The 27,194-nt window shown below is 52.8% G+C and overlaps 1 protein-coding gene across 1 annotated transcript in view; it reads left to right on the plus strand.

The window, feature by feature from the left end:
- LOC132381967 (ephrin type-B receptor 2) overlaps positions 1-27,194 on the plus strand; it is a 468,380-nt gene that overhangs the window by 402,698 nt on the left and 38,488 nt on the right. Inside the window, exon 11 of the mRNA XM_059951670.1 lies at positions 26,145-26,392. Within this exon, the coding sequence (XP_059807653.1) occupies positions 26,145-26,392 (248 nt within the window). The remainder of the gene's footprint in view (positions 1-26,144; positions 26,393-27,194) is intronic.

Raw genomic sequence — 27,194 nt, forward strand, 5'->3', positions numbered from 1 at the left:
TGGATCCAGGGTGGAAAGGGTGTGGAGAGTCCAGGGAAGAAAGAGTGTGCACAGGTGGATCCAGGGTGGAAAGAATGTGGAGAGGTGATCCAGGATGGAAAGGGTGTGGAGAGTGGATCCAGAGTGGAAAGGGTGTGGAGAGTGGATCCAGGGTGGAAAGGGTGTGGAGTGTGGATCCAGGGTGGAAAGGGTGTGGAGAGTGCATCCAGGGTGGAAAGGGTGTGGAGAGTCCAGGATGGAAAGGGTGTGCACAGGTGGATCCAGGGTGGAAAGGGTGTGGAGAGGTGGTCCAGGGTGGAAAGAATGTGGAGAGGTGATACAGGATGGAAAGGGTGTGGAGAATGGATCCAGAGTGTAAAGGGTGTGGAGAGTGGATCCAGGGTGGAAAGGGTGTGGAGAGTGGATCCAGGGAGGAAAGGGTGTGGAGAGGTGGTCCAGGGTGGAAAGGGTGTGGAGAGTGGATCCAGGATGGAAAGGGTGTGGAGAGTGGATCCAGGGTGGAAAGTGTGTGGAGAGGTGGTCCAGGGTGGAAAGAATGTGGAGAGGTGATCCAGGGGGGAAAGGGTGTGGAGAGGTGGTCCAGGGTGGAAAGGGTGTGGAGAGTGGATCCAGGGTGGAAAGGGTGTGGAGAGGTGGTCCAGGATGGAAAGGGTGTGCAGAGTGGATCCAGGGTGGAAAGGGTGTGGAGAGGTGGTCCAGGATGGAAAGGGTGTGCAGAGTGGATCCAGGGTGGAAAGGGTGTGGAGAGTGGATCAGGGTGGAAAGGGTGTGGAGAGTGGATCCAGGGTGGAAAGGGTGTGGAGAGGTGATCCAGGGTGGAAAGGGTGTGGAGAGTCCAGGATGGAAAGGGTGTGGAGAGGTGGATCCAGGGTGGAAAGGGTGTGGAGAGTCCAGGGAAGAAAGGATGTGGAGAGGTGGATCCAGGGTGGAAAGGGTGTGGAGAGTCCAGGATGGAAAGGGTGTGCACAGGTGGATCCAGGGTGGAAAGGGTGTGGAGAGGTGGTCCAGGGTGGAAAGAATGTGGAGAGGTGATCCAGGATGGAAAGGGTGTGGAGAGTGGATCCAGAGTGGAAAGGGTGTGGAGAGTGGATCCAGGATGGAAAGGGTGTGGAGTGTGGATCCAGGGTGGAAAGTGTGTGGAGAGTGGATCCAGGGTGGAAAGGGTGTGGAGAGTGGATCCAGGGTGGAAAGGGTGTGGAGAGTGGATCCAGGGTGGAACGGGTGTGGAGAGGTGATCCAGGATGGAAAGGGTGTGGAGAGTGGATCCAGGGTGGAAAGGGGGTGGAGAGTGGATCCAGAGTGGAAAGGGTGTGGAGAGTGGATCCAGGGTGGAAAGGGTGTGGAGAGTGGATCCAGGGTGGAAAGGGTGTGGAGAGTCCAGGATGGAAAGGGTGTGGAGAGTGGATCCAGGGGGGAAAGGGTGTGGAGAGTGGATCCAGAATGGAAAGGGTGTGGAGAGTGGATCCAGGGTGGAAAGGGTGTGGAGAGTGGATCCAGGGGGGAAAGGGTGTGGAGAGTGGATCCAGGGTGGAAAGGGTGTGGAGAGTGGATCCAGGGTGGAAACGGTGTGGAGAGTCCAGGATGGAAAGGGTGTGGAGAGTGGATCCAGGGTGGAAAGGGTGTGGAGAGTGGATCCAGGGTGGAAAGGGTGTGGAGTGTCCAGGATGGAAAGGGTGTGGAGAGTGGATCCAGGGTGGAAAGGGTGTAGAGAGTGGATCCAGGGTGGAAAGGGTGTGGAGTGTCCAGGATGGAAAGGGTGTGGAGAGGTGGTCCAGGATGGAAAGGGTGTGGGGAGTGGATCCAGGGTGGAAAGGGTGTGGAGAGTGGATCCAGGGTGGAAAGGGTGTGGAGAGTGGATCCAGGGTGGAAAGGGTGTGGAGAGGTGATCCAGGATGGAAAGGGTGTGGAGAGTGGATCCAGGGTGGAAAGGGGGTGGAGAGTGGATCCAGAGTGGAAAGGGTGTGGAGAGTGGATCCAGGGTGGAAAGGGTGTGGAGAGTGGATCCAGGGTGGAAAGGGTGTGGAGAGTCCAGGATGGAAAGGGTGTGGAGAGTGGATCCAGGGGGGAAAGGGTGTGGAGAGTGGATCCAGAATGGAAAGGGTGTGGAGAGTGGATCCAGGGTGGAAAGGGTGTGGAGAGTGGATCCAGGATGGAAAGGGTGTGGAGAGTGGATCCAGGGTGGAAAGGGTGTGGAGAGGTGATCCAGGGTGGAAAGGGTGTGGAGAGTCCAGGATGGAAAGGGTGTGGAGAGGTGGATCCAGGGTGGAAAGGGTGTGGAGAGTCGAGGGAAGAAAGGATGTGGAGAGGTGGATCCAGGGTGGAAAGGGTGTGGAGAGTCCAGGATGGAAAGGGTGTGCACAGGTGGATCCAGGGTGGAAAGGGTGTGGAGAGGTGGTCCAGGGTGGAAAGAATGTGGAGAGGTGATCCAGGATGGAAAGGGTGTGGAGAGTGGATCCAGAGTGGAAAGGGTGTGGAGAGTGGATCCAGGATGGAAAGGGTGTGGAGTGTGGATCCAGGGTGGAAAGGGTGTGGAGAGTGGATCCAGGGTGGAAAGGGTGTGGAAAGTGGATCCAGGGTGGAAAGGGTGTGGAGAGTGGATCCAGGGTGGAAAGGATGTGGAGAGGTGATCCAGGATGGAAAGGGTGTGGAGAGTGGATCCAGGGTGGAAAGGGGGTGGAGAGTGGATCCAGAGTGGAAAGGGTGTGGAGAGTGGATCCAGGGTGGAAAGGGTGAGGAGAGTGGATCCAGGGTGGAAAGGGTGTGGAGAGTCCAGGATGGAAAGGGTGTGGAGAGTGGATCCAGGGTGGAAAGGGTGTGGAGAGTGGATCCAGGGGGGAAAGGGTGTGGAGAGTGGATCCAGAATGGAAAGGGTGTGGAGAGTGGATCCAGGGTGGAAAGGGTGTGGAGAGTGGATCCAGGGGGGAAAGGGTGTGGAGAGTGGATCCAGGGTGGAAAGGGTGTGGAGAGTGGATCCAGGGGGGAAAGGGTGTGGAGAGTGGATCCAGGGTGGAAAGGGTGTGGAGAGTGGATCCAGGGTGGAAAGGGTGTGGAGAGTCCAGGATGGAAAGGGTGTGGAGAGTGGATCCAGGGTGGAAAGGGTGTGGAGAGTGGATCCAGGGTGGAAAGGGTGTGGAGTGTCCAGGATGGAAAGGGGGTGGAGAGTGGATCCAGGGTGGAAAGGGTGTGGAGAGTCCAGGATGGAAAGGGTGTGGAGAGTGGATCCAGGGTGGAAAGGGTGTGGAGAGGTGGTCCAGGGTGGAAAGAATGTGGAGAGGTGATCCAGGATGGAAAGGGTGTGGAGAGTGGATCCAGAGTGGAAAGGGTGTGGAGAGTGGATCCAGGGGGGAAAGGGTGTGGAGAGTGGATCCAGAATGGAAAGGGTGTGGAGAGTGGATCCAGGGTGGAAAGGGTGTGGAGAGTGGATCCAGGGTGGAAAGGGTGTGGAGAGTGGATCCAGGGTGGAAAGGGTGTGGAGAGGTGATCCAGTATGGAAAGGGTGTGGAGAGTGGATCCAGGGTGGAAAGGGGGTGGAGAGTGGATCCAGGGTGGAAAGGGTGTGGAGAGTGGATCCAGTGTGGAAAGGGTGTGGAGAGGTGATCCAGTATGGAAAGGGTGTGGAGAGTGGATCCAGGGTGGAAAGGGGGTGGAGAGTGGATCCAGAGTGGAAAGGGTGTGGAGTGTGGATCCAGGGTGGAAAGGGTGTGGAGAGTGGATCCAGGGTGGAAAGGGTGTGGAGAGTCCAGGATGGAAAGGGTGTGGAGAGGTGGTCCAGGGGGGAAAGGGTGTGGAGAGTGGATCCAGGGTGGAAAGGGTGTGGAGTGTCCAGGATGGAAAGGGTGTGGAGAGGTGGTCCAGGATGGAAAGGGTGTGGGGAGTGGATCCAGGGTGGAAAGGGTGTGGAGAGTGGATCCAGGGTGGAAAGGGTGTGGAGAGTGGATCCAGGGTGGAAAGGGTGTGGAGAGGTGATCCAGGATGGAAAGGGTGTGGAGAGTGGATCCAGGGTGGAAAGGGGGTGGAGAGTGGATCCAGAGTGGAAAGGGTGTGGAGAGTGGATCCAGGGTGGAAAGGGTGTGGAGAGTGGATCCAGGGTGGAAAGGGTGTGGAGAGTCCAGGATGGAAAGGGTGTGGAGAGTGGATCCAGGGGGGAAAGGGTGTGGAGAGTGGATCCAGAATGGAAAGGGTGTGGAGAGTGGATCCAGGGTGGAAAGGGTGTGGAGAGTGGATCCAGGATGGAAACGGTGTGGAGAGTGGATCCAGGGTGGAAAGGGTGTGGAGAGGTGATCCAGGGTGGAAAGGGTGTGGAGAGTCCAGGATGGAAAGGGTGTGGAGAGGTGGATCCAGGGTGGAAAGGGTGTGGAGAGTCCAGGATGGAAAGGGTGTGCACAGGTGGATCCAGGGTGGAAGGGGTGTGGAGAGGTGGTCCAGGGTGGAAAGAATGTGGAGAGGTGATCCAGGATGGAAAGGGTGTGGAGAGTGGATCCAGAGTGGAAAGGGTGTGGAGAGTGGATCCAGGATGGAAAGGGTGTGGAGTGTGGATCCAGGGTGGAAAGGGTGTGGAGAGTGGATCCAGGGTGGAAAGGGTGTGGAGTGTCCAGGATGGAAAGGGTGTGGAGAGTGGATGCAGGGTGGAAAGGGTGTGGAGAGTCCAGGATGGAAAGGGTGTGGAGAGTGGATCCAGGGTGGAAAGGGTGTGGAGAGTGGATCCAGGGGGGAAAGGGTGTGGAGAGTGGATCCAGGGTGGAAAGGGGGTGGAGAGTGGATCCAGAGTGGAAAGGGTGTGGAGAGTGGATCCAGGGTGGAAAGGGTGTGGAGAGTGGATCCAGGGTGGAAAGGGTGTGGAGAGGTGATCCAGGATGGAAAGGGTGTGGAGAGTGGATCCAGGGTGGAAAGGGTGTGGAGTGTCCAGGATGGAAAGGGTGTGGAGAGTGGATCCAGGGTGGAAAGGGTGTGCAGAGTGGATCCAGGGTGGAAAGGGTGTGGAGTGTCCAGGATGGAAAGGGTGTGGAGAGGTTGTCCAGTGTGGAAAGGGTGTGGAGAGTCCAGGGAAGAAAGGGTGTGGAGAGTGGATCCAGGGTGGAAAGGGTGTGGAGAGTGGATCCAGGGTGGAAAGGGTGTTAAGAGTGGATCCAGGGTGGAAAGGGGGTGGAGAGTGGATCCAGAGTGGAAAGGGTGTGGAGAGTGGATCCAGGGTGGAAAGGGTGTGGAGAGTGGATCCAGGGTGGAAATCATGTGGAGAGTGGATCCAGGGGGGAAAGGGTGTGGAGAGTGGATCCAGAATGGAAAGGGTGTGGAGAGTGGATCCAGGGTGGAAAGGGTGTGGAGAGTGGATCCAGGATGGAAAGGGTGTGGAGAGTGGATCCAGGGTGGAAAGGGTGTGGAGAGGTGATCCAGGGTGGAATGGGTGTGGAGAGTCCAGGATGGAAAGGGTGTGGAGAGGTGGATCCAGGGTGGAAAGGGTGTGGAGAGTCCAGGATGGAAAGGGTGTGCACAGGTGGATCCAGGGTGGAAAGGGTGTGGAGAGGTGGTCCAGGGTGGAAAGAATGTGGAGAGGTGATCCAGGATGGAAAGGGTGTGGAGAGTGGATCCAGAGTGGAAAGGGTGTGGATAGTGGATCCAGGATGGAAAGGGTGTGGAGTGTGGATCCAGGGTGGAAAGGGTGTGGAGAGTGGATCCAGGGTGGAAAGGGTGTGGAGAGTGGATCCAGGGTGGAAAGGGTGTGGAGAGTGGATCCAGGGTGGAAAGGGTGTGGAGAGGTGATCCAGGATGGAAAGGGTGTGGAGAGTGGATCCAGGGTGGAAAGGGGGTGGAGAGTGGATCCAGAGTGGAAAGGGTGTGGAGAGTGGATCCAGGGTGGAAAGGGTGTGGAGAGTGGATCCAGGGTGGAAAGGGTGTGGAGAGTCCTGGATGGAAAGGGTGTGGAGAGTGGATCCAGGGGGGAAAGGGTGTGGAGAGTGGATCCAGAATGGAAAGGGTGTGGAGAGTGGATCCAGGGTGGAAAGGGTGTGGAGAGTGGATCCAGGGGGGAAAGGGTGTGGAGAGTGGATCCAGGGTGGAAAGGGTGTGGAGAGTGGATCCAGGGTGGAAAGGGTGTGGAGAGTCCAGGATGGAAAGGGTGTGGAGAGTGGATCCAGGGTGGAAAGGGTGTGGAGAGTGGATCCAGGGTGGAAAGGGTGTGGAGAGTGGATCCAGGGTGGAAAGGGTGTGGAGAGGTGATCCAGGATGGAAAGGGTGTGGAGAGTGGATCCAGGGTGGAAAGGGGGTGGAGAGTGTATCCAGGGTGGAAAGGGTGTGGAGAGTGGATCCAGGGTGGAAAGGGTGTGGAGAGTCCAGGATGGAAAGGGTGTGGAGAGTGGATCCAGGGTGGAAAGGGTGTGGAGAGTGGATCCAGGGGGGAAAGGGTGTGGAGAGTGGATCCAGAATGGAAAGGGTGTGGAGAGTGGATCCAGGGTGGAAAGGGTGTGGAGAGTGGATCCAGGATGGAAAGGGTGTGGAGAGTGGATCCAGGGTGGAAAGGGTGTGGAGAGTGGATCCAGGGTGGAAAGGGTGTGGAGTGTCCAGGATGGAAAGGGTGGAGAGGTGGTCCAGTGTGGAAAGGGTGTGGAGAGTCCAGGGAAGAAAGGGTGTGGAGAGTGGATCCAGGGTGGAAAGGGTGTGTAGAGTGGATCCAGGGTGGAAAGGGTGTGGAGAGTGGATCCAGGGTGGAAAGGATGTGGAGAGAGAGTTCAGGGTGGAAAGGGTGTGGAGAGGTGGTCCAGGATGGAAAGGGTGTGGAGAGGTGGATCCAGGGTGGAAAGGGTGTGGAGAGGTGGTCCAGGATGGAAAGGGTGTGGAGAGGTGGTCCAGGATGGAAAGGGTGTGGAGAGGTGGATCCAGGGTGGAAAGGGTGTGGAGAGGTGACCAGGGTGGAAAGGGTGTGGAGAGTGGATCCAGAGTGGAAAATGTGTGGAGAGTGGATCCAGGGTGGAAAGGGTGTGGAGAGGTGATCCAGGATGGAAAGGGTGTGGAGAGTGGATCCAGGGTGGAAAGGGGGTGGAGAGTGGATCCAGAGTGGAAAGGGTGTGGAGAGTGGATCCAGGGTGGAAAGGGTGTGGAGAGTGGATCCAGGGTGGAAAGGGTGTGGAGAGTCCAGGATGGAAAGGGTGTGGAGAGTGGATCCTGGGTGGAAAGGGTGTGGAGAGTGGATCCAGGGGGGAAAGGGTGTGGAGAGTGGATCCAGAATGGAAAGGGTGTGGACAGTGGATCCAGGGTGGAAAGGGTGTGGAGAGTGGATCCAGGGGGGAAAGGGTGTGGAGAGTGGATCCAGGGTGGAAAGGGTGTGGAGAGTGGATCCAGGGTGGAAAGGGTGTGGAGAGTCCAGGATGTAAAGGGTGTGGAGAGTGGTTCCAGGGTGGAAAGGGTGTGGAGAGTGGATCCAGGGTGGAAAGGGTGTGGAGTGTCCAGGATGGAAAGGGTGTGGAGAGTGGATCCAGGGTGGAAAGGGTGTGGAGAGTGGATCCAGGGTGGAAAGGGTGTGGAGAGTGGATCCAGTGTGGAAAGGGTGTGGAGAGGTGATCCAGGATGGAAAGGGTGTGGAGAGTGGATCCAGGGTGGAAATGGTGTGGAGAGTGGATCCAGGGTGGAAAGGGTGTGGAGAGTGGATCCAGGGTGGAAAGGGTGTGGAGAGTCCAGGATGGAAAGGGTGTGGAGAGTGGATCCAGGGTGGAAAGGGTGTGGAGAGTGGATCCAGGGGGGAAAGGGTGTGGAGAGTGGATCCAGAATGGAAAGGGTGTGGAGAGTGGATCCAGGGTGGAAAGGGTGTGGAGAGTGGATCCAGGATGGAAAGGGTGTGGAGAGTGGATCCAGGGTGGAAAGGGTGTGGAGTGTGGATCCAGGGTGGAAAGGGTGTGGAGTGTCCAGGATGGAAAGGGTGTGGAGAGGTGGTCCAGTGTGGAAAGGGTGTGGAGAGTCCAGGGAAGAAAGGGTGTGGAGAGTGGATCCAGGGTGGAAAGGGTGTGGAGAGTGGATCCAGGGTGGAAAGGATGTGGAGAGAGAGTTCAGGGTGGAAAGGGTGTGGAGAGGTGGTCCAGGATGGAAAGGGTGTGGAGAGGTGGATCCAGGGTGGAAAGGGTGTGGAGAGGTGGTCCAGGATGGAAAGGGTGTGGAGAGGTGGTCCAGGATGGAAAGGGTGTGGAGAGGTGGATCCAGGGTGGAAAGGGTGTGGAGAGGTGGTCCAGGGTGGAAAGGGTGTGGAGAGTGGATCCAGAGTGGAAAATGTGTGGAGAGTGGATCCAGGGTGGAAAGGGTGTGGAGAGTCCAGGATGGAAAGGGTGTGGAGAGGTGGTCCAGGGTGGAAACGGTGTGGAGAGTGGATCCAGGGTGGAAAGGGTGTGGAGAGGTGATCCAGGGTGGAAAGGGTGTGGAGTGTCCAGGATGGAAAGGGTGTGGAGAGGTGGTCCAGTGTGGAAAGGGTGTGGAGAGTCCAGGGAAGAAAGGGTGTGGAGAGTGGATCCAGGGTGGAAAGGGTGTGGAGACTCCAGGATGGAAAGGGTGTGGAGAGGTGGTCCAGTGTGGAAAGGGTGTGGAGAGTCCAGGGAAGAAAGGGTGTGCAGAGGTGGTCCAGGGTGGAAACGGTGTGGAGAGTGGATCCAGGGTGGAAAGGGTGTGGAGAGGTGGTCCAGGGTGGAAAGGGTGTGGAGAGGTCGTCCAGGGTGGAAAGGCTGTGGAGTGTCCAGGATGGAAAGGGTGTGGAGAGGTGGTCCAGTGTGGAAAGGGTGTGGAGAGTCCAGGGAAGAAAGGGTGTGGATCCAGGGTGGAAAGGGTGTGGAGACTCCAGGATGGAAAGGGTGTGGAGAGTGGATCCAGGGTGGAAAGGGGGTGGAGAGGTGATCCAGGATGTAAAGGGTGTGGAGAGTGGATCCAGAGTGGAAAGGGTGTGGAGAGTGGATCCAGGGTGGAAAGGGTGTGGAGTGTGGATCCAGGGTGGAAAGGGGGTGGAGAGTGCATCCAGGGTGGAAAGGGTGTGGAGAGTCCAGGATGGAAAGGGTGTGCACAGGTGGATCCAGGGTGGAAAGGGTGTGGAGAGGTGGTCCAGGGTGGAAAGAATGTGGAGAGGTGATACAGGATGGAAAGGGTGTGGAGAATGGATCCAGAGTGTAAAGGGTGTGGAGAGTGGATCCAGGGTGGAAAGGGTGTGGAGAGTGGATCCAGGGAGGAAAGGGTGTGGAGAGGTGGTCCAGGGTGGAAAGGGTGTGGAGAGTGGATCCAGGATGGAAAGGGTGTGGAGAGTGGATCCAGGGTGGAAAGTGTGTGGAGAGGTGGTCCAGGGTGGAAAGAATGTGGAGAGGTGATCCAGGGGGGAAAGGGTGTGGAGAGGTGGTCCAGGGTGGAAAGGGTGTGGAGAGTGGATCCAGGGTGGAAAGGGTGTGGAGAGGTGGTCCAGGATGGAAAGGGTGTGCAGAGTGGATCCAGGGTGGAAAGGGTGTGGAGAGGTGGTCCAGGATGGAAAGGGTGTGCAGAGTGGATCCAGGGTGGAAAGGGTGTGGAGAGTGGATCAGGGTGGAAAGGGTGTGGAGAGTGGATCCAGGGTGGAAAGGGTGTGGAGAGGTGATCCAGGGTGGAAAGGGTGTGGAGAGTCCAGGATGGAAAGGGTGTGGAGAGGTGGATCCAGGGTGGAAAGGGTGTGGAGAGTCCAGGGAAGAAAGGATGTGGAGAGGTGGATCCAGGGTGGAAAGGGTGTGGAGAGTCCAGGATGGAAAGGGTGTGCACAGGTGGATCCAGGGTGGAAAGGGTGTGGAGAGGTGGTCCAGGGTGGAAAGAATGTGGAGAGGTGATCCAGGATGGAAAGGGTGTGGAGAGTGGATCCAGAGTGGAAAGGGTGTGGAGAGTGGATCCAGGATGGAAAGGGTGTGGAGTGTGGATCCAGGGTGGAAAGTGTGTGGAGAGTGGATCCAGGGTGGAAAGGGTGTGGAGAGTGGATCCAGGGTGGAAAGGGTGTGGAGAGTGGATCCAGGGTGGAACGGGTGTGGAGAGGTGATCCAGGATGGAAAGGGTGTGGAGAGTGGATCCAGGGTGGAAAGGGGGTGGAGAGTGGATCCAGAGTGGAAAGGGTGTGGAGAGTGGATCCAGGGTGGAAAGGGTGTGGAGAGTGGATCCAGGGTGGAAAGGGTGTGGAGAGTCCAGGATGGAAAGGGTGTGGAGAGTGGATCCAGGGGGGAAAGGGTGTGGAGAGTGGATCCAGAATGGAAAGGGTGTGGAGAGTGGATCCAGGGTGGAAAGGGTGTGGAGAGTGGATCCAGGGGGGAAAGGGTGTGGAGAGTGGATCCAGGGTGGAAAGGGTGTGGAGAGTGGATCCAGGGTGGAAACGGTGTGGAGAGTCCAGGATGGAAAGGGTGTGGAGAGTGGATCCAGGGTGGAAAGGGTGTGGAGAGTGGATCCAGGGTGGAAAGGGTGTGGAGTGTCCAGGATGGAAAGGGTGTGGAGAGTGGATCCAGGGTGGAAAGGGTGTAGAGAGTGGATCCAGGGTGGAAAGGGTGTGGAGTGTCCAGGATGGAAAGGGTGTGGAGAGGTGGTCCAGGATGGAAAGGGTGTGGGGAGTGGATCCAGGGTGGAAAGGGTGTGGAGAGTGGATCCAGGGTGGAAAGGGTGTGGAGAGTGGATCCAGGGTGGAAAGGGTGTGGAGAGGTGATCCAGGATGGAAAGGGTGTGGAGAGTGGATCCAGGGTGGAAAGGGGGTGGAGAGTGGATCCAGAGTGGAAAGGGTGTGGAGAGTGGATCCAGGGTGGAAAGGGTGTGGAGAGTGGATCCAGGGTGGAAAGGGTGTGGAGAGTCCAGGATGGAAAGGGTGTGGAGAGTGGATCCAGGGGGGAAAGGGTGTGGAGAGTGGATCCAGAATGGAAAGGGTGTGGAGAGTGGATCCAGGGTGGAAAGGGTGTGGAGAGTGGATCCAGGATGGAAAGGGTGTGGAGAGTGGATCCAGGGTGGAAAGGGTGTGGAGAGGTGATCCAGGGTGGAAAGGGTGTGGAGAGTCCAGGATGGAAAGGGTGTGGAGAGGTGGATCCAGGGTGGAAAGGGTGTGGAGAGTCGAGGGAAGAAAGGATGTGGAGAGGTGGATCCAGGGTGGAAAGGGTGTGGAGAGTCCAGGATGGAAAGGGTGTGCACAGGTGGATCCAGGGTGGAAAGGGTGTGGAGAGGTGGTCCAGGGTGGAAAGAATGTGGAGAGGTGATCCAGGATGGAAAGGGTGTGGAGAGTGGATCCAGAGTGGAAAGGGTGTGGAGAGTGGATCCAGGATGGAAAGGGTGTGGAGTGTGGATCCAGGGTGGAAAGGGTGTGGAGAGTGGATCCAGGGTGGAAAGGGTGTGGAAAGTGGATCCAGGGTGGAAAGGGTGTGGAGAGTGGATCCAGGGTGGAAAGGATGTGGAGAGGTGATCCAGGATGGAAAGGGTGTGGAGAGTGGATCCAGGGTGGAAAGGGGGTGGAGAGTGGATCCAGAGTGGAAAGGGTGTGGAGAGTGGATCCAGGGTGGAAAGGGTGTGGAGAGTGGATCCAGGGTGGAAAGGGTGTGGAGAGTCCAGGATGGAAAGGGTGTGGAGAGTGGATCCAGGGTGGAAAGGGTGTGGAGAGTGGATCCAGGGGGGAAAGGGTGTGGAGAGTGGATCCAGAATGGAAAGGGTGTGGAGAGTGGATCCAGGGTGGAAAGGGTGTGGAGAGTGGATCCAGGGGGGAAAGGGTGTGGAGAGTGGATCCAGGGTGGAAAGGGTGTGGAGAGTGGATCCAGGGGGGAAAGGGTGTGGAGAGTGGATCCAGGGTGGAAAGGGTGTGGAGAGTGGATCCAGGGTGGAAAGGGTGTGGAGAGTCCAGGATGGAAAGGGTGTGGAGAGTGGATCCAGGGTGGAAAGGGTGTGGAGAGTGGATCCAGGGTGGAAAGGGTGTGGAGTGTCCAGGATGGAAAGGGGGTGGAGAGTGGATCCAGGGTGGAAAGGGTGTGGAGAGTCCAGGATGGAAAGGGTGTGGAGAGTGGATCCAGGGTGGAAAGGGTGTGGAGAGGTGGTCCAGGGTGGAAAGAATGTGGAGAGGTGATCCAGGATGGAAAGGGTGTGGAGAGTGGATCCAGAGTGGAAAGGGTGTGGAGAGTGGATCCAGGGGGGAAAGGGTGTGGAGAGTGGATCCAGAATGGAAAGGGTGTGGAGAGTGGATCCAGGGTGGAAAGGGTGTGGAGAGTGGATCCAGGGTGGAAAGGGTGTGGAGAGTGGATCCAGGGTGGAAAGGGTGTGGAGAGGTGATCCAGTATGGAAAGGGTGTGGAGAGTGGATCCAGGGTGGAAAGGGGGTGGAGAGTGGATCCAGGGTGGAAAGGGTGTGGAGAGTGGATCCAGTGTGGAAAGGGTGTGGAGAGGTGATCCAGTATGGAAAGGGTGTGGAGAGTGGATCCAGGGTGGAAAGGGGGTGGAGAGTGGATCCAGAGTGGAAAGGGTGTGGAGTGTGGATCCAGGGTGGAAAGGGTGTGGAGAGTGGATCCAGGGTGGAAAGGGTGTGGAGAGTCCAGGATGGAAAGGGTGTGGAGAGGTGGTCCAGGGGGGAAAGGGTGTGGAGAGTGGATCCAGGGTGGAAAGGGTGTGGAGTGTCCAGGATGGAAAGGGTGTGGAGAGGTGGTCCAGGATGGAAAGGGTGTGGGGAGTGGATCCAGGGTGGAAAGGGTGTGGAGAGTGGATCCAGGGTGGAAAGGGTGTGGAGAGTGGATCCAGGGTGGAAAGGGTGTGGAGAGGTGATCCAGGATGGAAAGGGTGTGGAGAGTGGATCCAGGGTGGAAAGGGGGTGGAGAGTGGATCCAGAGTGGAAAGGGTGTGGAGAGTGGATCCAGGGTGGAAAGGGTGTGGAGAGTGGATCCAGGGTGGAAAGGGTGTGGAGAGTCCAGGATGGAAAGGGTGTGGAGAGTGGATCCAGGGGGGAAAGGGTGTGGAGAGTGGATCCAGAATGGAAAGGGTGTGGAGAGTGGATCCAGGGTGGAAAGGGTGTGGAGAGTGGATCCAGGATGGAAACGGTGTGGAGAGTGGATCCAGGGTGGAAAGGGTGTGGAGAGGTGATCCAGGGTGGAAAGGGTGTGGAGAGTCCAGGATGGAAAGGGTGTGGAGAGGTGGATCCAGGGTGGAAAGGGTGTGGAGAGTCCAGGATGGAAAGGGTGTGCACAGGTGGATCCAGGGTGGAAGGGGTGTGGAGAGGTGGTCCAGGGTGGAAAGAATGTGGAGAGGTGATCCAGGATGGAAAGGGTGTGGAGAGTGGATCCAGAGTGGAAAGGGTGTGGAGAGTGGATCCAGGATGGAAAGGGTGTGGAGTGTGGATCCAGGGTGGAAAGGGTGTGGAGAGTGGATCCAGGGTGGAAAGGGTGTGGAGTGTCCAGGATGGAAAGGGTGTGGAGAGTGGATGCAGGGTGGAAAGGGTGTGGAGAGTCCAGGATGGAAAGGGTGTGGAGAGTGGATCCAGGGTGGAAAGGGTGTGGAGAGTGGATCCAGGGGGGAAAGGGTGTGGAGAGTGGATCCAGGGTGGAAAGGGGGTGGAGAGTGGATCCAGAGTGGAAAGGGTGTGGAGAGTGGATCCAGGGTGGAAAGGGTGTGGAGAGTGGATCCAGGGTGGAAAGGGTGTGGAGAGGTGATCCAGGATGGAAAGGGTGTGGAGAGTGGATCCAGGGTGGAAAGGGTGTGGAGTGTCCAGGATGGAAAGGGTGTGGAGAGTGGATCCAGGGTGGAAAGGGTGTGCAGAGTGGATCCAGGGTGGAAAGGGTGTGGAGTGTCCAGGATGGAAAGGGTGTGGAGAGGTTGTCCAGTGTGGAAAGGGTGTGGAGAGTCCAGGGAAGAAAGGGTGTGGAGAGTGGATCCAGGGTGGAAAGGGTGTGGAGAGTGGATCCAGGGTGGAAAGGGTGTTAAGAGTGGATCCAGGGTGGAAAGGGGGTGGAGAGTGGATCCAGAGTGGAAAGGGTGTGGAGAGTGGATCCAGGGTGGAAAGGGTGTGGAGAGTGGATCCAGGGTGGAAATCATGTGGAGAGTGGATCCAGGGGGGAAAGGGTGTGGAGAGTGGATCCAGAATGGAAAGGGTGTGGAGAGTGGATCCAGGGTGGAAAGGGTGTGGAGAGTGGATCCAGGATGGAAAGGGTGTGGAGAGTGGATCCAGGGTGGAAAGGGTGTGGAGAGGTGATCCAGGGTGGAATGGGTGTGGAGAGTCCAGGATGGAAAGGGTGTGGAGAGGTGGATCCAGGGTGGAAAGGGTGTGGAGAGTCCAGGATGGAAAGGGTGTGCACAGGTGGATCCAGGGTGGAAAGGGTGTGGAGAGGTGGTCCAGGGTGGAAAGAATGTGGAGAGGTGATCCAGGATGGAAAGGGTGTGGAGAGTGGATCCAGAGTGGAAAGGGTGTGGATAGTGGATCCAGGATGGAAAGGGTGTGGAGTGTGGATCCAGGGTGGAAAGGGTGTGGAGAGTGGATCCAGGGTGGAAAGGGTGTGGAGAGTGGATCCAGGGTGGAAAGGGTGTGGAGAGTGGATCCAGGGTGGAAAGGGTGTGGAGAGGTGATCCAGGATGGAAAGGGTGTGGAGAGTGGATCCAGGGTGGAAAGGGGGTGGAGAGTGGATCCAGAGTGGAAAGGGTGTGGAGAGTGGATCCAGGGTGGAAAGGGTGTGGAGAGTGGATCCAGGGTGGAAAGGGTGTGGAGAGTCCTGGATGGAAAGGGTGTGGAGAGTGGATCCAGGGGGGAAAGGGTGTGGAGAGTGGATCCAGAATGGAAAGGGTGTGGAGAGTGGATCCAGGGTGGAAAGGGTGTGGAGAGTGGATCCAGGGGGGAAAGGGTGTGGAGAGTGGATCCAGGGTGGAAAGGGTGTGGAGAGTGGATCCAGGGTGGAAAGGGTGTGGAGAGTCCAGGATGGAAAGGGTGTGGAGAGTGGATCCAGGGTGGAAAGGGTGTGGAGAGTGGATCCAGGGTGGAAAGGGTGTGGAGAGTGGATCCAGGGTGGAAAGGGTGTGGAGAGGTGATCCAGGATGGAAAGGGTGTGGAGAGTGGATCCAGGGTGGAAAGGGGGTGGAGAGTGTATCCAGGGTGGAAAGGGTGTGGAGAGTGGATCCAGGGTGGAAAGGGTGTGGAGAGTCCAGGATGGAAAGGGTGTGGAGAGTGGATCCAGGGTGGAAAGGGTGTGGAGAATGGATCCAGGGGGGAAAGGGTGTGGAGAGTGGATCCAGAATGGAAAGGGTGTGGAGAGTGGATCCAGGGTGGAAAGGGTGTGGAGAGTGGATCCAGGATGGAAAGGGTGTGGAGAGTGGATCCAGGGTGGAAAGGGTGTGGAGAGTGGATCCAGGGTGGAAAGGGTGTGGAGTGTCCAGGATGGAAAGGGTGGAGAGGTGGTCCAGTGTGGAAAGGGTGTGGAGAGTCCAGGGAAGAAAGGGTGTGGAGAGTGGATCCAGGGTGGAAAGGGTGTGTAGAGTGGATCCAGGGTGGAAAGGGTGTGGAGAGTGGATCCAGGGTGGAAAGGATGTGGAGAGAGAGTTCAGGGTGGAAAGGGTGTGGAGAGGTGGTCCAGGATGGAAAGGGTGTGGAGAGGTGGATCCAGGGTGGAAAGGGTGTGGAGAGGTGGTCCAGGATGGAAAGGGTGTGGAGAGGTGGTCCAGGATGGAAAGGGTGTGGAGAGGTGGATCCAGGGTGGAAAGGGTGTGGAGAGGTGACCAGGGTGGAAAGGGTGTGGAGAGTGGATCCAGAGTGGAAAATGTGTGGAGAGTGGATCCAGGGTGGAAAGGGTGTGGAGAGGTGATCCAGGATGGAAAGGGTGTGGAGAGTGGATCCAGGGTGGAAAGGGGGTGGAGAGTGGATCCAGAGTGGAAAGGGTGTGGAGAGTGGATCCAGGGTGGAAAGGGTGTGGAGAGTGGATCCAGGGTGGAAAGGGTGTGGAGAGTCCAGGATGGAAAGGGTGTGGAGAGTGGATCCTGGGTGGAAAGGGTGTGGAGAGTGGATCCAGGGGGGAAAGGGTGTGGAGAGTGGATCCAGAATGGAAAGGGTGTGGACAGTGGATCCAGGGTGGAAAGGGTGTGGAGAGTGGATCCAGGGGGGAAAGGGTGTGGAGAGTGGATCCAGGGTGGAAAGGGTGTGGAGAGTGGATCCAGGGTGGAAAGGGTGTGGAGAGTCCAGGATGGAAAGGGTGTGGAGAGTGGTTCCAGGGTGGAAAGGGTGTGGAGAGTGGATCCAGGGTGGAAAGGGTGTGGAGTGTCCAGGATGGAAAGGGTGTGGAGAGTGGATCCAGGGTGGAAAGGGTGTGGAGAGTGGATCCAGGGTGGAAAGGGTGTGGAGAGTGGATCCAGTGTGGAAAGGGTGTGGAGAGGTGATCCAGGATGGAAAGGGTGTGGAGAGTGGATCCAGGGTGGAAATGGTGTGGAGAGTGGATCCAGGGTGGAAAGGGTGTGGAGAGTGGATCCAGGGTGGAAAGGGTGTGGAGAGTCCAGGATGGAAAGGGTGTGGAGAGTGGATCCAGGGTGGAAAGGGTGTGGAGAGTGGATCCAGGGGGGAAAGGGTGTGGAGAGTGGATCCAGAATGGAAAGGGTGTGGAGAGTGGATCCAGGGTGGAAAGGGTGTGGAGAGTGGATCCAGGATGGAAAGGGTGTGGAGAGTGGATCCAGGGTGGAAAGGGTGTGGAGTGTGGATCCAGGGTGGAAAGGGTGTGGAGTGTCCAGGATGGAAAGGGTGTGGAGAGGTGGTCCAGTGTGGAAAGGGTGTGGAGAGTCCAGGGAAGAAAGGGTGTGGAGAGTGGATCCAGGGTGGAAAGGGTGTGGAGAGTGGATCCAGGGTGGAAAGGATGTGGAGAGAGAGTTCAGGGTGGAAAGGGTGTGGAGAGGTGGTCCAGGATGGAAAGGGTGTGGAGAGGTGGATCCAGGGTGGAAAGGGTGTGGAGAGGTGGTCCAGGATGGAAAGGGTGTGGAGAGGTGGTCCAGGATGGAAAGGGTGTGGAGAGGTGGATCCAGGGTGGAAAGGGTGTGGAGAGGTGGTCCAGGGTGGAAAGGGTGTGGAGAGTGGATCCAGAGTGGAAAATGTGTGGAGAGTGGATCCAGGGTGGAAAGGGTGTGGAGAGTCCAGGATGGAAAGGGTGTGGAGAGGTGGTCCAGGGTGGAAACGGTGTGGAGAGTGGATCCAGGGTGGAAAGGGTGTGGAGAGGTGATCCAGGGTGGAAAGGGTGTGGAGTGTCCAGGATGGAAAGGGTGTGGAGAGGTGGTCCAGTGTGGAAAGGGTGTGGAGAGTCCAGGGAAGAAAGGGTGTGGAGAGTGGATCCAGGGTGGAAAGGGTGTGGAGACTCCAGGATGGAAAGGGTGTGGAGAGGTGGTCCAGTGTGGAAAGGGTGTGGAGAGTCCAGGGAAGAAAGGGTGTGCAGAGGTGGTCCAGGGTGGAAACGGTGTGGAGAGTGGATCCAGGGTGGAAAGGGTGTGGAGAGGTGGTCCAGGGTGGAAAGGGTGTGGAGAGGTCGTCCAGGGTGGAAAGGCTGTGGAGTGTCCAGGATGGAAAGGGTGTGGAGAGGTGGTCCAGTGTGGAAAGGGTGTGGAGAGTCCAGGGAAGAAAGGGTGTGGATCCAGGGTGGAAAGGGTGTGGAGACTCCAGGATGGAAAGGGTGTGGATAGGTGGTCCAGGGTGGAAAGGGTGTGGAGAGGTGGATCCAGGGTGGAAAGGGTGTGGAGAGGTGGTCCAGGGTGGAAAGGGTGTGGAGAGGTGGATCCAGGGTGGAAAGGGTGTGGAGAGGTGGATCCAGGGTGGAAAGGGTGTGGAGAGGTGGATCCAGGGTGGAAAGGGTGTGGAGAGGTGGTCCAGGGTGGAAAGGGTGTGGAGAGGTGGATCCAGGGTGGAAAGGATGTGGAGAGTTGGTCCAGGGTGGAAGGATAAGTTTTGGAAGAAGCCTTCTCATTGATTAGTTTATAATAGAAAAACAAAATCATGACACATTGCGGAAGAATCAAGTTAATGGTGCATCAGCCAAGTTCCATCCATCCACAGCACCTTCTTCTGACTAGGCTAAACTCTAAATCAAAAACATCAGAATAATCAATATTTCTAACAGTTGTTTCTCACTGCTCTCGTAGTTGCAGGTTCTAGTAATGTTCATTTTGTTTACATTTGCCATTTATTTATTTGCTACCTACTCATTCTCTTTGCAATTCTGTTTAAAAGCTCATAGTCAACGTATGTTCATTTTCAAAGTATTATACAAGCTTGAGTATCATCTTGTAACAGGCAGCCACAAAACAAACACAGCCAAATGAAACATAAGTTTATATACACATAAAGAAGGGTATCCCAGCATAATGGACAGACAGTAAAAACCACATCATGCCCATAAAAAAGAACCTGTAAAAAATGAAAGGATAAGAGAACCCAAAAAAGAAACTGTCGAGCACTCAATGTGCAATGAAAGAAACATCATGCAAACTCTAATTGCAAGCAAATAGTGTTTCTGAGCTCAAGTCCACAACGAGAGTCCTAGATCCATTATTCAGAGCAGAGCCGACTAAACGTCATGGAGCTGCAATCTGAAATGGCCCTCAACACCTTTTACTTTTAAATCTGGTCCCACGCTTAAATCTCCGTCCAAACAACGGGTTCTGCCACTTGGATATGCTCTGAACCCTGGACCCACGGCTTTCATTTGTCCTGTGCCCGACTTTTCACGCTCCTCAATGCTTTTGGCAACAGTCCTACTGCCTCACCTTGCCTTGGGAACCCACATTGAATTGCTCCAAGTCCAAAGGGAAGTTACAGACTATTAATTGTGATGATTGTTTGCCAGGAGAAGTGTGAATAACAAAGTATTTAGTTAGTTTGAGTATCTTTGAAACTGCTGATCTCCAGGGATTTTCGCACACAATCGTCTCTAGAGTTTACATAGTATCAAGTCAAGCCAAGTCAACTTTTATTGTCATTTCAACCATAACTGCTGGTACAGTGATAGTAAAAATGAGACAACTTTTTTCAGGACCATTGTGTTACATGACACAGTACAAAAAACTAGACTGAACTACGTAATAAAAAAAAACACAGAGAAAGCTATACTAGACTACAGACCTACACTGGACTGCATAAAATGCACAAAACAGTACCGGCATTAGAATAAATAAACAGGACAGTAGGGCAAGGTCTCAGTCCAGGCTTCGGGTATTGAGGAGTCTGATAGCTTGGGGGAAGAAACTGTTACATAGTCTGGTCGTAAGAGACCGAATGCTTCGGAGCCTTTTCCCAGACGGCAGGAGGGAGAAGAGATTGTATGAGGGGTGCATAGGGTCCTTCATAATGCTGTTTCCTTTTCGGATGCAGTGTGTAGTGTAAATGTCCGTGATGGCGGGAAGAGAGACCCTGATGATCTTCTCAGCTGACCTCACTATCCGCTGCAGGGTCTTGCGATCCAAGATGGTGCAATTTCCGAACCAGGCAGTTATACAGTTGCTCAGGACGCTCTCAATACAACCCCTATAGAATGTGATGAGGATGGGGGGTGGTGGAAGATGGACTTTCCTCAACCTTCGCAAAAAGTAGAGACACTGCTGGGCTTTCTTTGCTATAGAGCTGGTGTTGAGGGACCAGGTGAGATTCTTCATCAGGTGAACACCAAGAAATCTGGTGCTCGTTACGATCTCTACTGAGGAGCCGTCAATGTTCAGTGGAGAGTGGTCGCTCCGTGCTCTCCTGAAGTCAACAACCATCTCTTTTGTTTTGTTCACATTAAGAGACAGGTTGTTGGCTCTGCATCAGTCCATTAGCTGCTGCATCTCCTCTCTGTAAGCTGACTCATCGTTCTTGCTGATGAGACCCACCACGGTCGTGTCAATGGCGAACTTGATGATATGGTTTGAGCTGTGTGTTGCAGCACAGTCGTGGGTCAGCAGAGTGAACAGCAGTGGGCTGACCATGCAGCCCTGGGGAGCCCCCGTGCTCAGTGTGATGGTGTTGGAGATGCTGCTCCCGATCCAGACTGACTGAGGTCTCTCAGTCAGTAAGTCTAGGATCCAGTTGCAGAGGGAGGTGTTCAAGCCCAATCGGCTCAGCTTTCCAATCAGCTTCTGAGGGATGATTGTGTTGAATGCTGAACTAAAGTATGGTGCAGAAAACAAAAAAAATCCATTGCGTGGCAGATCTGAGGGTGAAAATGCTTTGGTAATGAGAGAAGTCAGAGGAGAATGGCCAGACCGATTCAAGCTTTTAGGAAGCCGACAGTAACTCAGATAACAGTCAAGAGAAAATCTGCAGATGCTGGAAATCCAAGCAACCCACACAAAATGTTGGAGGAACTGGAGGGCCGAGAGCCAGACTGGACTGTTTCCTCTTTTCCATAGATGCTGCCTGGCCTGCTGAGTCCCTCCAGCATTGTGTGTGTGTTACTCAAATAACAGTGGTGTGCAGAAGAGCATCTCTGAATGTACAACAGGTCAAACCTTTTTTTTATTAAACAAAATATACTTTATTCAAAAATAAAATCATGTACAATAAACCATTCAATGACTCTCAGTCCTTGAAGTGGATGGGCTAGCAGCAGAAGACCACGAGCATACACTCAGTAGCCACTTTATTAAATACTGGAGCTGCCTAATAAATTGGCCATTGGGTGTAATTTCCTGCCCTATTGTATGTTGGCCATCAGAGGACCGTGCAGACCCAAAACATTAACAGATGCTGCCTGACTTGCTGAGATTTTCTAGCATTGCCTGGTTTTCTTTCAACTTTCCAGCATCCTATGTCTCTTTGATTTTAATTGTTAAAGTTGAAATTTTAACGCTCAGAGGCTAAGAAATCAAGGTAGTAATCAGTGGGACACAGATATCCATGCAAGCTTGTGACCTGGTGGCCATTCCTTAAAATGTAATTTAAAAATGGATGGTAGCAGCTTAACACGAAGCTCGTCAGACAAGGACAATGAGTTGAAATACAAGGAAGCTCATTGACCAGTATTGAAAGCCATGAAGAGTGGTGTTGTTCTAGAAAGATCATGTAGTGTAACCAAGGAACAGGAAAGTATGAATCACATCAATTGGTGTTTACTGTAGCCCTCTAATAATCAGAAATATGGAAGAATAAATGAATTTATTTATTAAATTTATCAGTGAATTTCTGATGTGTGATTCAATCAAAACAGCAGTAGTGGAGGATTTCCTGGCAGTAACAGAGGATGGTAGAGGGTAAGAGGAAACTGTTTGAGTGATATGCAGCAAACACTACAAGAGACAATTCTGAGCAGCGCAAACTAATGCTGCAGGAACTCAGCAGGACAAGCAGCATCTATGGAGGGAAATAAGCAAGTGATGCTTCAGGCCTCTGGAAGGTGATAGGTGCAGGATGTAAAGGGCTGAAGAAAGAGGATAAGAAAGGACAGTGGGGCATTGTGGTAGGAGATGCAGTCAATAGAATACAGGTATCTCGGATCTTTGCTGGGCCCAAACTGGGAGGCTTGGAATCAGAGTTGGAAGCCACATGGCACAGGATGGCCCTTTACTTCTTTCACCTATCACCTCTCAGCTTCTCACATTATCCTCCCTCCTCTACCGACCCACCTTCCCTGTCACCTGGTCTCACCTACCACCTGCCAGGTTGTACTCCTCCCCCTCCCCAGAGGTCTAAGCTGAACAGGGAACTGTGGACTAGCTAGCCTTGCTTTAGTGGAGGGGAAAATGTGGAAAACTGTTAAGCAAGTGGCATTTGGACGCTTGTGAAGTAGTAGCGAGTTTGGGCAGTCAGCGCCAATGGGGACATTTGGTGCCTGGTCCATTCCAGCTTCCATCAGGGTAATCCCTTCATTCACAGTCTTCCTCTCCAATGCTGCTCTGTACACCTACAATCTTCCTTTTTCTTATGCACCCATCAACTCCCCTTTGGTTCATTATCAATTGTCTACACAAAAGGTCATTTGCAATAACCAATTATCTTACCTGTGCAACACACACAAAATGCTGGAGGAACTCAGCAGGCCAGGCAGCATCGATAGAAAAAAACGTAATCGATGTTTCAGGCCAAGACCCTTCGGCAGGACTGGAGAAACACCAGGCTATAGGTGAAACCTGGAGGGGGAGGGATGAAGCAAAGAGCTGGGAATTTGATTGGTGAAAGAGACAGAAGACCATGGAAGAAAGAAAAAGAGGGTGGAGGAGCACCAGAGGAAGGCGATGAGCAGGCAAAGAGATAACATGAGAGAGGGAAAAGGGGATGGGAAATGGTAAGGGGGGAAGAGGCATCACTGGAAGTTTGAGAAATCGATGTTCATGCCATCAGGTTGGAGGGGAGACTACCCAAACGGAATATAAGGTGTTGTTCCTCCAACTCAAGAGTGGCCTTTTCACTACAGTGGAGGAGGCCATGGATGGACATATCGGAATGGGAATGGGAAGTGGAATTAAAATGGGTGGCCACTGGGAGATCCCTAACCTGTGACCTCCCTGAAGCTATGAGGCAGCAGCACGAACTGCTACAGCACCAGAAGGAAATAACATTCGACAAAGTGTTTAAATATCTTTAGGTTAGAATAACCAGAATAGATAAGAGCAAGCTATCTCATTCAGTGTATTCAGACTTACAGAAGTTCCTTGATAGACACAGCAGAGTGTTTGGGAGTTATATATTGAGGTTGGATTCCAGGCAGAATACGGAGAGAAAGATCCGGCCCTGTTGGTGGAAAATGGGATCATGGTTAGCATGAATATGATATATTGGAAGGCCTGTCACTGTGCTGCACCACTCCATGATCCATATGGGATCATCCACTTTGGTATCAGAAAGAAAGGTTATCTTTTAAAAGGTGACTCACTATCATCTTCTTAAAGGGAGCTTAGGGAAGGCAAATAGTGAAAACAACAGTCACATCCAGGAATGGATTACCCCATCATCTCGTTATAAGACTTATGAACAGATTTAGGCCATTCGGCTCATCTTGTCATTCTCCTGCCTTCTTCCCATAACCTTTGACTCCCTGACAAATCAAGAGCCTACCAACCTCTGCTTTAAATATACCCAATGACTTGTCCATCACAGCCATCCATTGCAATGAATTTCACAGATTCGCCACGTTCTGGCTAAAGAAATTCCTTATCTTCTCTGTTCTAAATAGAGGCCTTTCTGGTCCTAGACTCACACATTGTAGAAAACATCCACTCTACATTTCACCATCTAGGCCTTTCGATATTTGACAGATCAATGAGAAATGAGATTTCTGCTTATCCTGAAATAGTCTTTATTTCTTATACCAAAGTGCATGACGGTACATTTCCCTACACTATTGTCCATCTGTACTTCATTGCCCATTCTCCCAACCAGTTCCAAGTCCTTCTACAGACACTACTTTCTCAACACTACTTGCCCCTCCAACTGTCTTTGTATCGTCTTCAAATTAGGCCACAAACCCATTGATATAGAACTTGAAAAGAAGCGGTCCCAAAACCGGCCCCTGCGGAACACCACGTCACCGACAGCCAACCAGAATAGGCCCCCTTTATTTTGACTCCTTGCCTCCTGCCAGTCTGCAAGCCTTCTATCAATGAGTCTTTCCTGTAAAACCATGGGCTCTTATCTTGTTAAGCAGCCTCGTGTGTGACACCTTTGAAAATCTTAAGTAAACAGCATCCACTAATTCTCCTTTGTCTATCTTGCCTGTTAATTCCTCAGAGATTTCCAACTGATAAGATTTTCCTGAAGGAAACCTTACCTACTTTATCACATGCCTCCAAGTACTCTGAAACCTCATACTTAATAATCATTCCAACATCTTCCCGACCACTGAAGGCAGGCTAAATGAATTACAGGAGATGTGAATGGAAGAGGGATAAATGGAGGCCCTGAGTGAAATCTGAATTCAGCAGAAGAGAGCAGCAGACTCAGAATGTTGGAAATGTGGCTGTAAAACTGGAGGCTGATCATACAAAATTGTTGAGTTCAGTGCAGAGCATGGTGTCGAGACAGAGGATGAAATGCTGCTCGCAGCAATGACAGTATGGTGAACTACATGTGCCTGTCTGGACACGCCCCCTACTGACTGCTCCTGTGGCTCCTCCCACAGACCCCTGTATAAAGGCGATTGAGGCCTGAGCCCGGCCTCAGTCTCCAGGATGTAGTATAGTGGTCACTCACTGCTTGTTCCTTCTTCCAGTCAATAAAAGCCGATATCTCGCCTTTACGTCTCAGAGTGAGTTATTGATGGTGCATCAGACGGAGAGGTCAGAATGGAAAATTAAATTGAGAAGTAACTGAATTGGCATACTTTAGCTTCCTTGGGATAATGGCATTCACATTATGAACACCAACTGGAGTAAGCAGCAAAAGCAGATGTTAATTTCCCTACAGCTGCTTGTGAAAGAGCTGTGAAATAGGTATGTGTGTTGCAGAAGATGAGAGAATGAACTAGAATGTCCCAGAGGAAATGCACATTGGATGATTAAGAGGTGGGGAGGATGTGACTGGGGATTGTTTCAAGCTGGAGGTGTTCGGAACTACAGTAAAAATTCTGCTGGAACTGGAAGTCTGTAGGTACGAGCATGAGGAATCTAATCCTTGTAAATAGCAGGACAAAACTGAGAGTAGAATCACATCGCTCACAGAATAGTTGCTGCACGAAGCCGTGCTCCCATCGCCCTGCAATTTCTTTCCTTTCAAGGTTTGAAGTTTGATGCAATCAATATATGTATTGATTATCGAAGTACATATATGTCACCTTATAAAACCCTATATTTTGTGGACATTCACAGTAAATATAAAGAAACAAAGCAAATAATAATATAAATAAACAATAAATATCAAGAACATGAGATGAAGAGTCCTCGAAAATGAGTCCATTGGTTGTGGTAACAGTTTAGTGTTGGGGTGAAGTTGATTGAAATTATCCCCTTTGTTTCAAAAGCCTGATAGTTGAGGGGGTCATACAGTAACTGCTCCTGAACCTGGTGATATGGGTCCTCAAGCTCCTGTACCACCTTCCTGGTGGTAGCAGCAAGAGGAGAGCATGGCCTGGGTGGTGGGGTTCTTTGATGATGGATTCTGCTTTCCTGCGACAATGCTCCATGTAGGTGTGCTCAATGGTGGGGAGGGCTTTATCCATGATGGACTGGGCTGTATCCACTAACTTTTGTAGGATTTTCCTTTTTAAGACATTCGTGTTTCCATACCAGGCTGTGATGCAACTAGTCAATATAATCTCCACCACTCATCTATAAAAGCTTGTCAGAGTTTTTGATGACACGCTGAATCTTTGCAAACTTCTAAGAAAGTAGAGGCATTGTGCTTTCTTTGTAATGGCACTTAAATGCAGAACTTAGGATTGATCCTCTGAAATGGTAAAACTGAAGAATTTCAAGTTGCTGTCCCTCTCCACCTCTGGAATATTACAATGAAGACTAGCTTGTGGATTTCTGGTTTCCCCCTCCTGAAGTCAATAATCAGTTCCTTGATCTTTCTAGCATTGATTGAAAGGTTGTTGTGGCACCTCTCAGCCAAATTTTTGGTCTCTCTCCTATATGCTGATAGGTCAGCAGCTTTGATTTGGCAACATATTGTCAGCAAATTTGAATATGGCATTAGAGCTGTGCTTAGCCACACAGTCATAAATATAAAGCGAGTAGAATGGGCCTTCCAAGCACACAGCCTTCTGGTGCACCTGTTTATATACATATACTGCTTTTTTATTGAATGTTGCAGCTGAATCTGCTTCCACTACAGCCCAAACAAACTTTAAGTACACTCTTGTCATTTTAGTTATTTTAGAATCACCTTGCAGATTAATTCTTGCCCCCTCCATGAATAGAAACTGTTCTTGCTAACTGTATTAGACAGTGTTCATGATTTTAAACATTATATCTTGAGTTTTTATGGTGAAGGAGGAAAGGAATATGGTTTTAGTGCAGGAAGGGATAGTATGGTAAAAAGGATCAGCTATGATCTTATCGATTGAGTGAGAGTAGCCTGTTGCAGTTTCAATTTCTTATATGTTTCTGGAAAAAAAGTGAACACAGAGTGGGAATTGACCTAACATGGAATCAAGATCAATAACGTAAGTTATTTTAAGACGTTCTATACAGGCAATTTCTGATTAATTCTGGGAAGATGGTGATTCCGTGTTTACAACCTTTGTGCCCCATCATGGGAAATTGACCCAAACAATACCCATGAGACAATTATTCCTTTGGCTTTCCCACCAGGTGAATTTGGAGAGGTGTGCAGTGGACATCTCAAGCTACCTGGAAAGAGGGAAATATTTGTGGCTATCAAGACATTAAAATCTGGTTATACAGAGAAGCAGAGACGGGATTTCCTGAGTGAAGCAAGCATCATGGGACAATTTGATCATCCGAATGTCATACATCTGGAAGGAGTGGTCACCAAAAGTAGCCCAGTAATGATCATCACAGAGTTCATGGAGAATGGTTCGCTGGACTCCTTCCTCAGGGTAAGATGTTCAGCTACTGTGTGTTCTTTCAGGAGATATCAGACAGTTTTCTTTTGAAAAAGAAATTAAAAACCCTTCCAATTCGACCTGTTTCCATCAGCAAATAGACAAAGTCATCTAGCACTTCCTTACTAGAGTGTATTCCTTACAGAGAATCTTCATTCAGAAAAGAACATCAGAACAACTCAATGCAGGAATACAATGTCTGTGCTAAATGATGTCAGTCTAATTACTCCCATTTGCCTGCACTTGGTCTATACCACACAATACACTGCCTGTACACCTGCCAGCCTAGATATCTCCCACACATGTTATGAAGGTACCACAGCTCTGAGGGGCCGAAGGAGCGGGAGCAGCCCCCTCCTTCCGGAGAATCGTAAGAGCACCCGTTGGGGGGGGGGGGTGTCAGTAGACCCAGTCGGAGAGAGAGAGAGATACGTGCCAAATTGCAGGTATCACCAGCGATACAGAATAAAGACAACAGCGACTATTGTCTCATGGAGACCACGTGTAAAGCCCTTGGGCAAGGTGGGCTGGTTGAGAGAGAGATTGCATCATCCCAACCTGATTGACACCTGCGACCCCGTGAGGAAGTATAAAGGAGAGTCACAGGGGGACAGCCCCTCAGACGCACCAAGAAGACACGAGAGTGTTCCCGCAGAAGCGGGAAGCCATTCTGAAGGAAGCCACGTGCATTAGATTCCGGGATTGGAATCTGTGGCTGGAATCACAGGAAACCGCTTTTAACTAACATCGGGGAGAGGAAACCAACACTCCCCCGATTTTCACGGAGGATTCATCG

Source organism: Hypanus sabinus, chromosome 27 (genome assembly GCF_030144855.1).
Source record: "Hypanus sabinus isolate sHypSab1 chromosome 27, sHypSab1.hap1, whole genome shotgun sequence".
Classification (NCBI taxonomy): domain Eukaryota; kingdom Metazoa; phylum Chordata; class Chondrichthyes; order Myliobatiformes; family Dasyatidae; genus Hypanus; species Hypanus sabinus.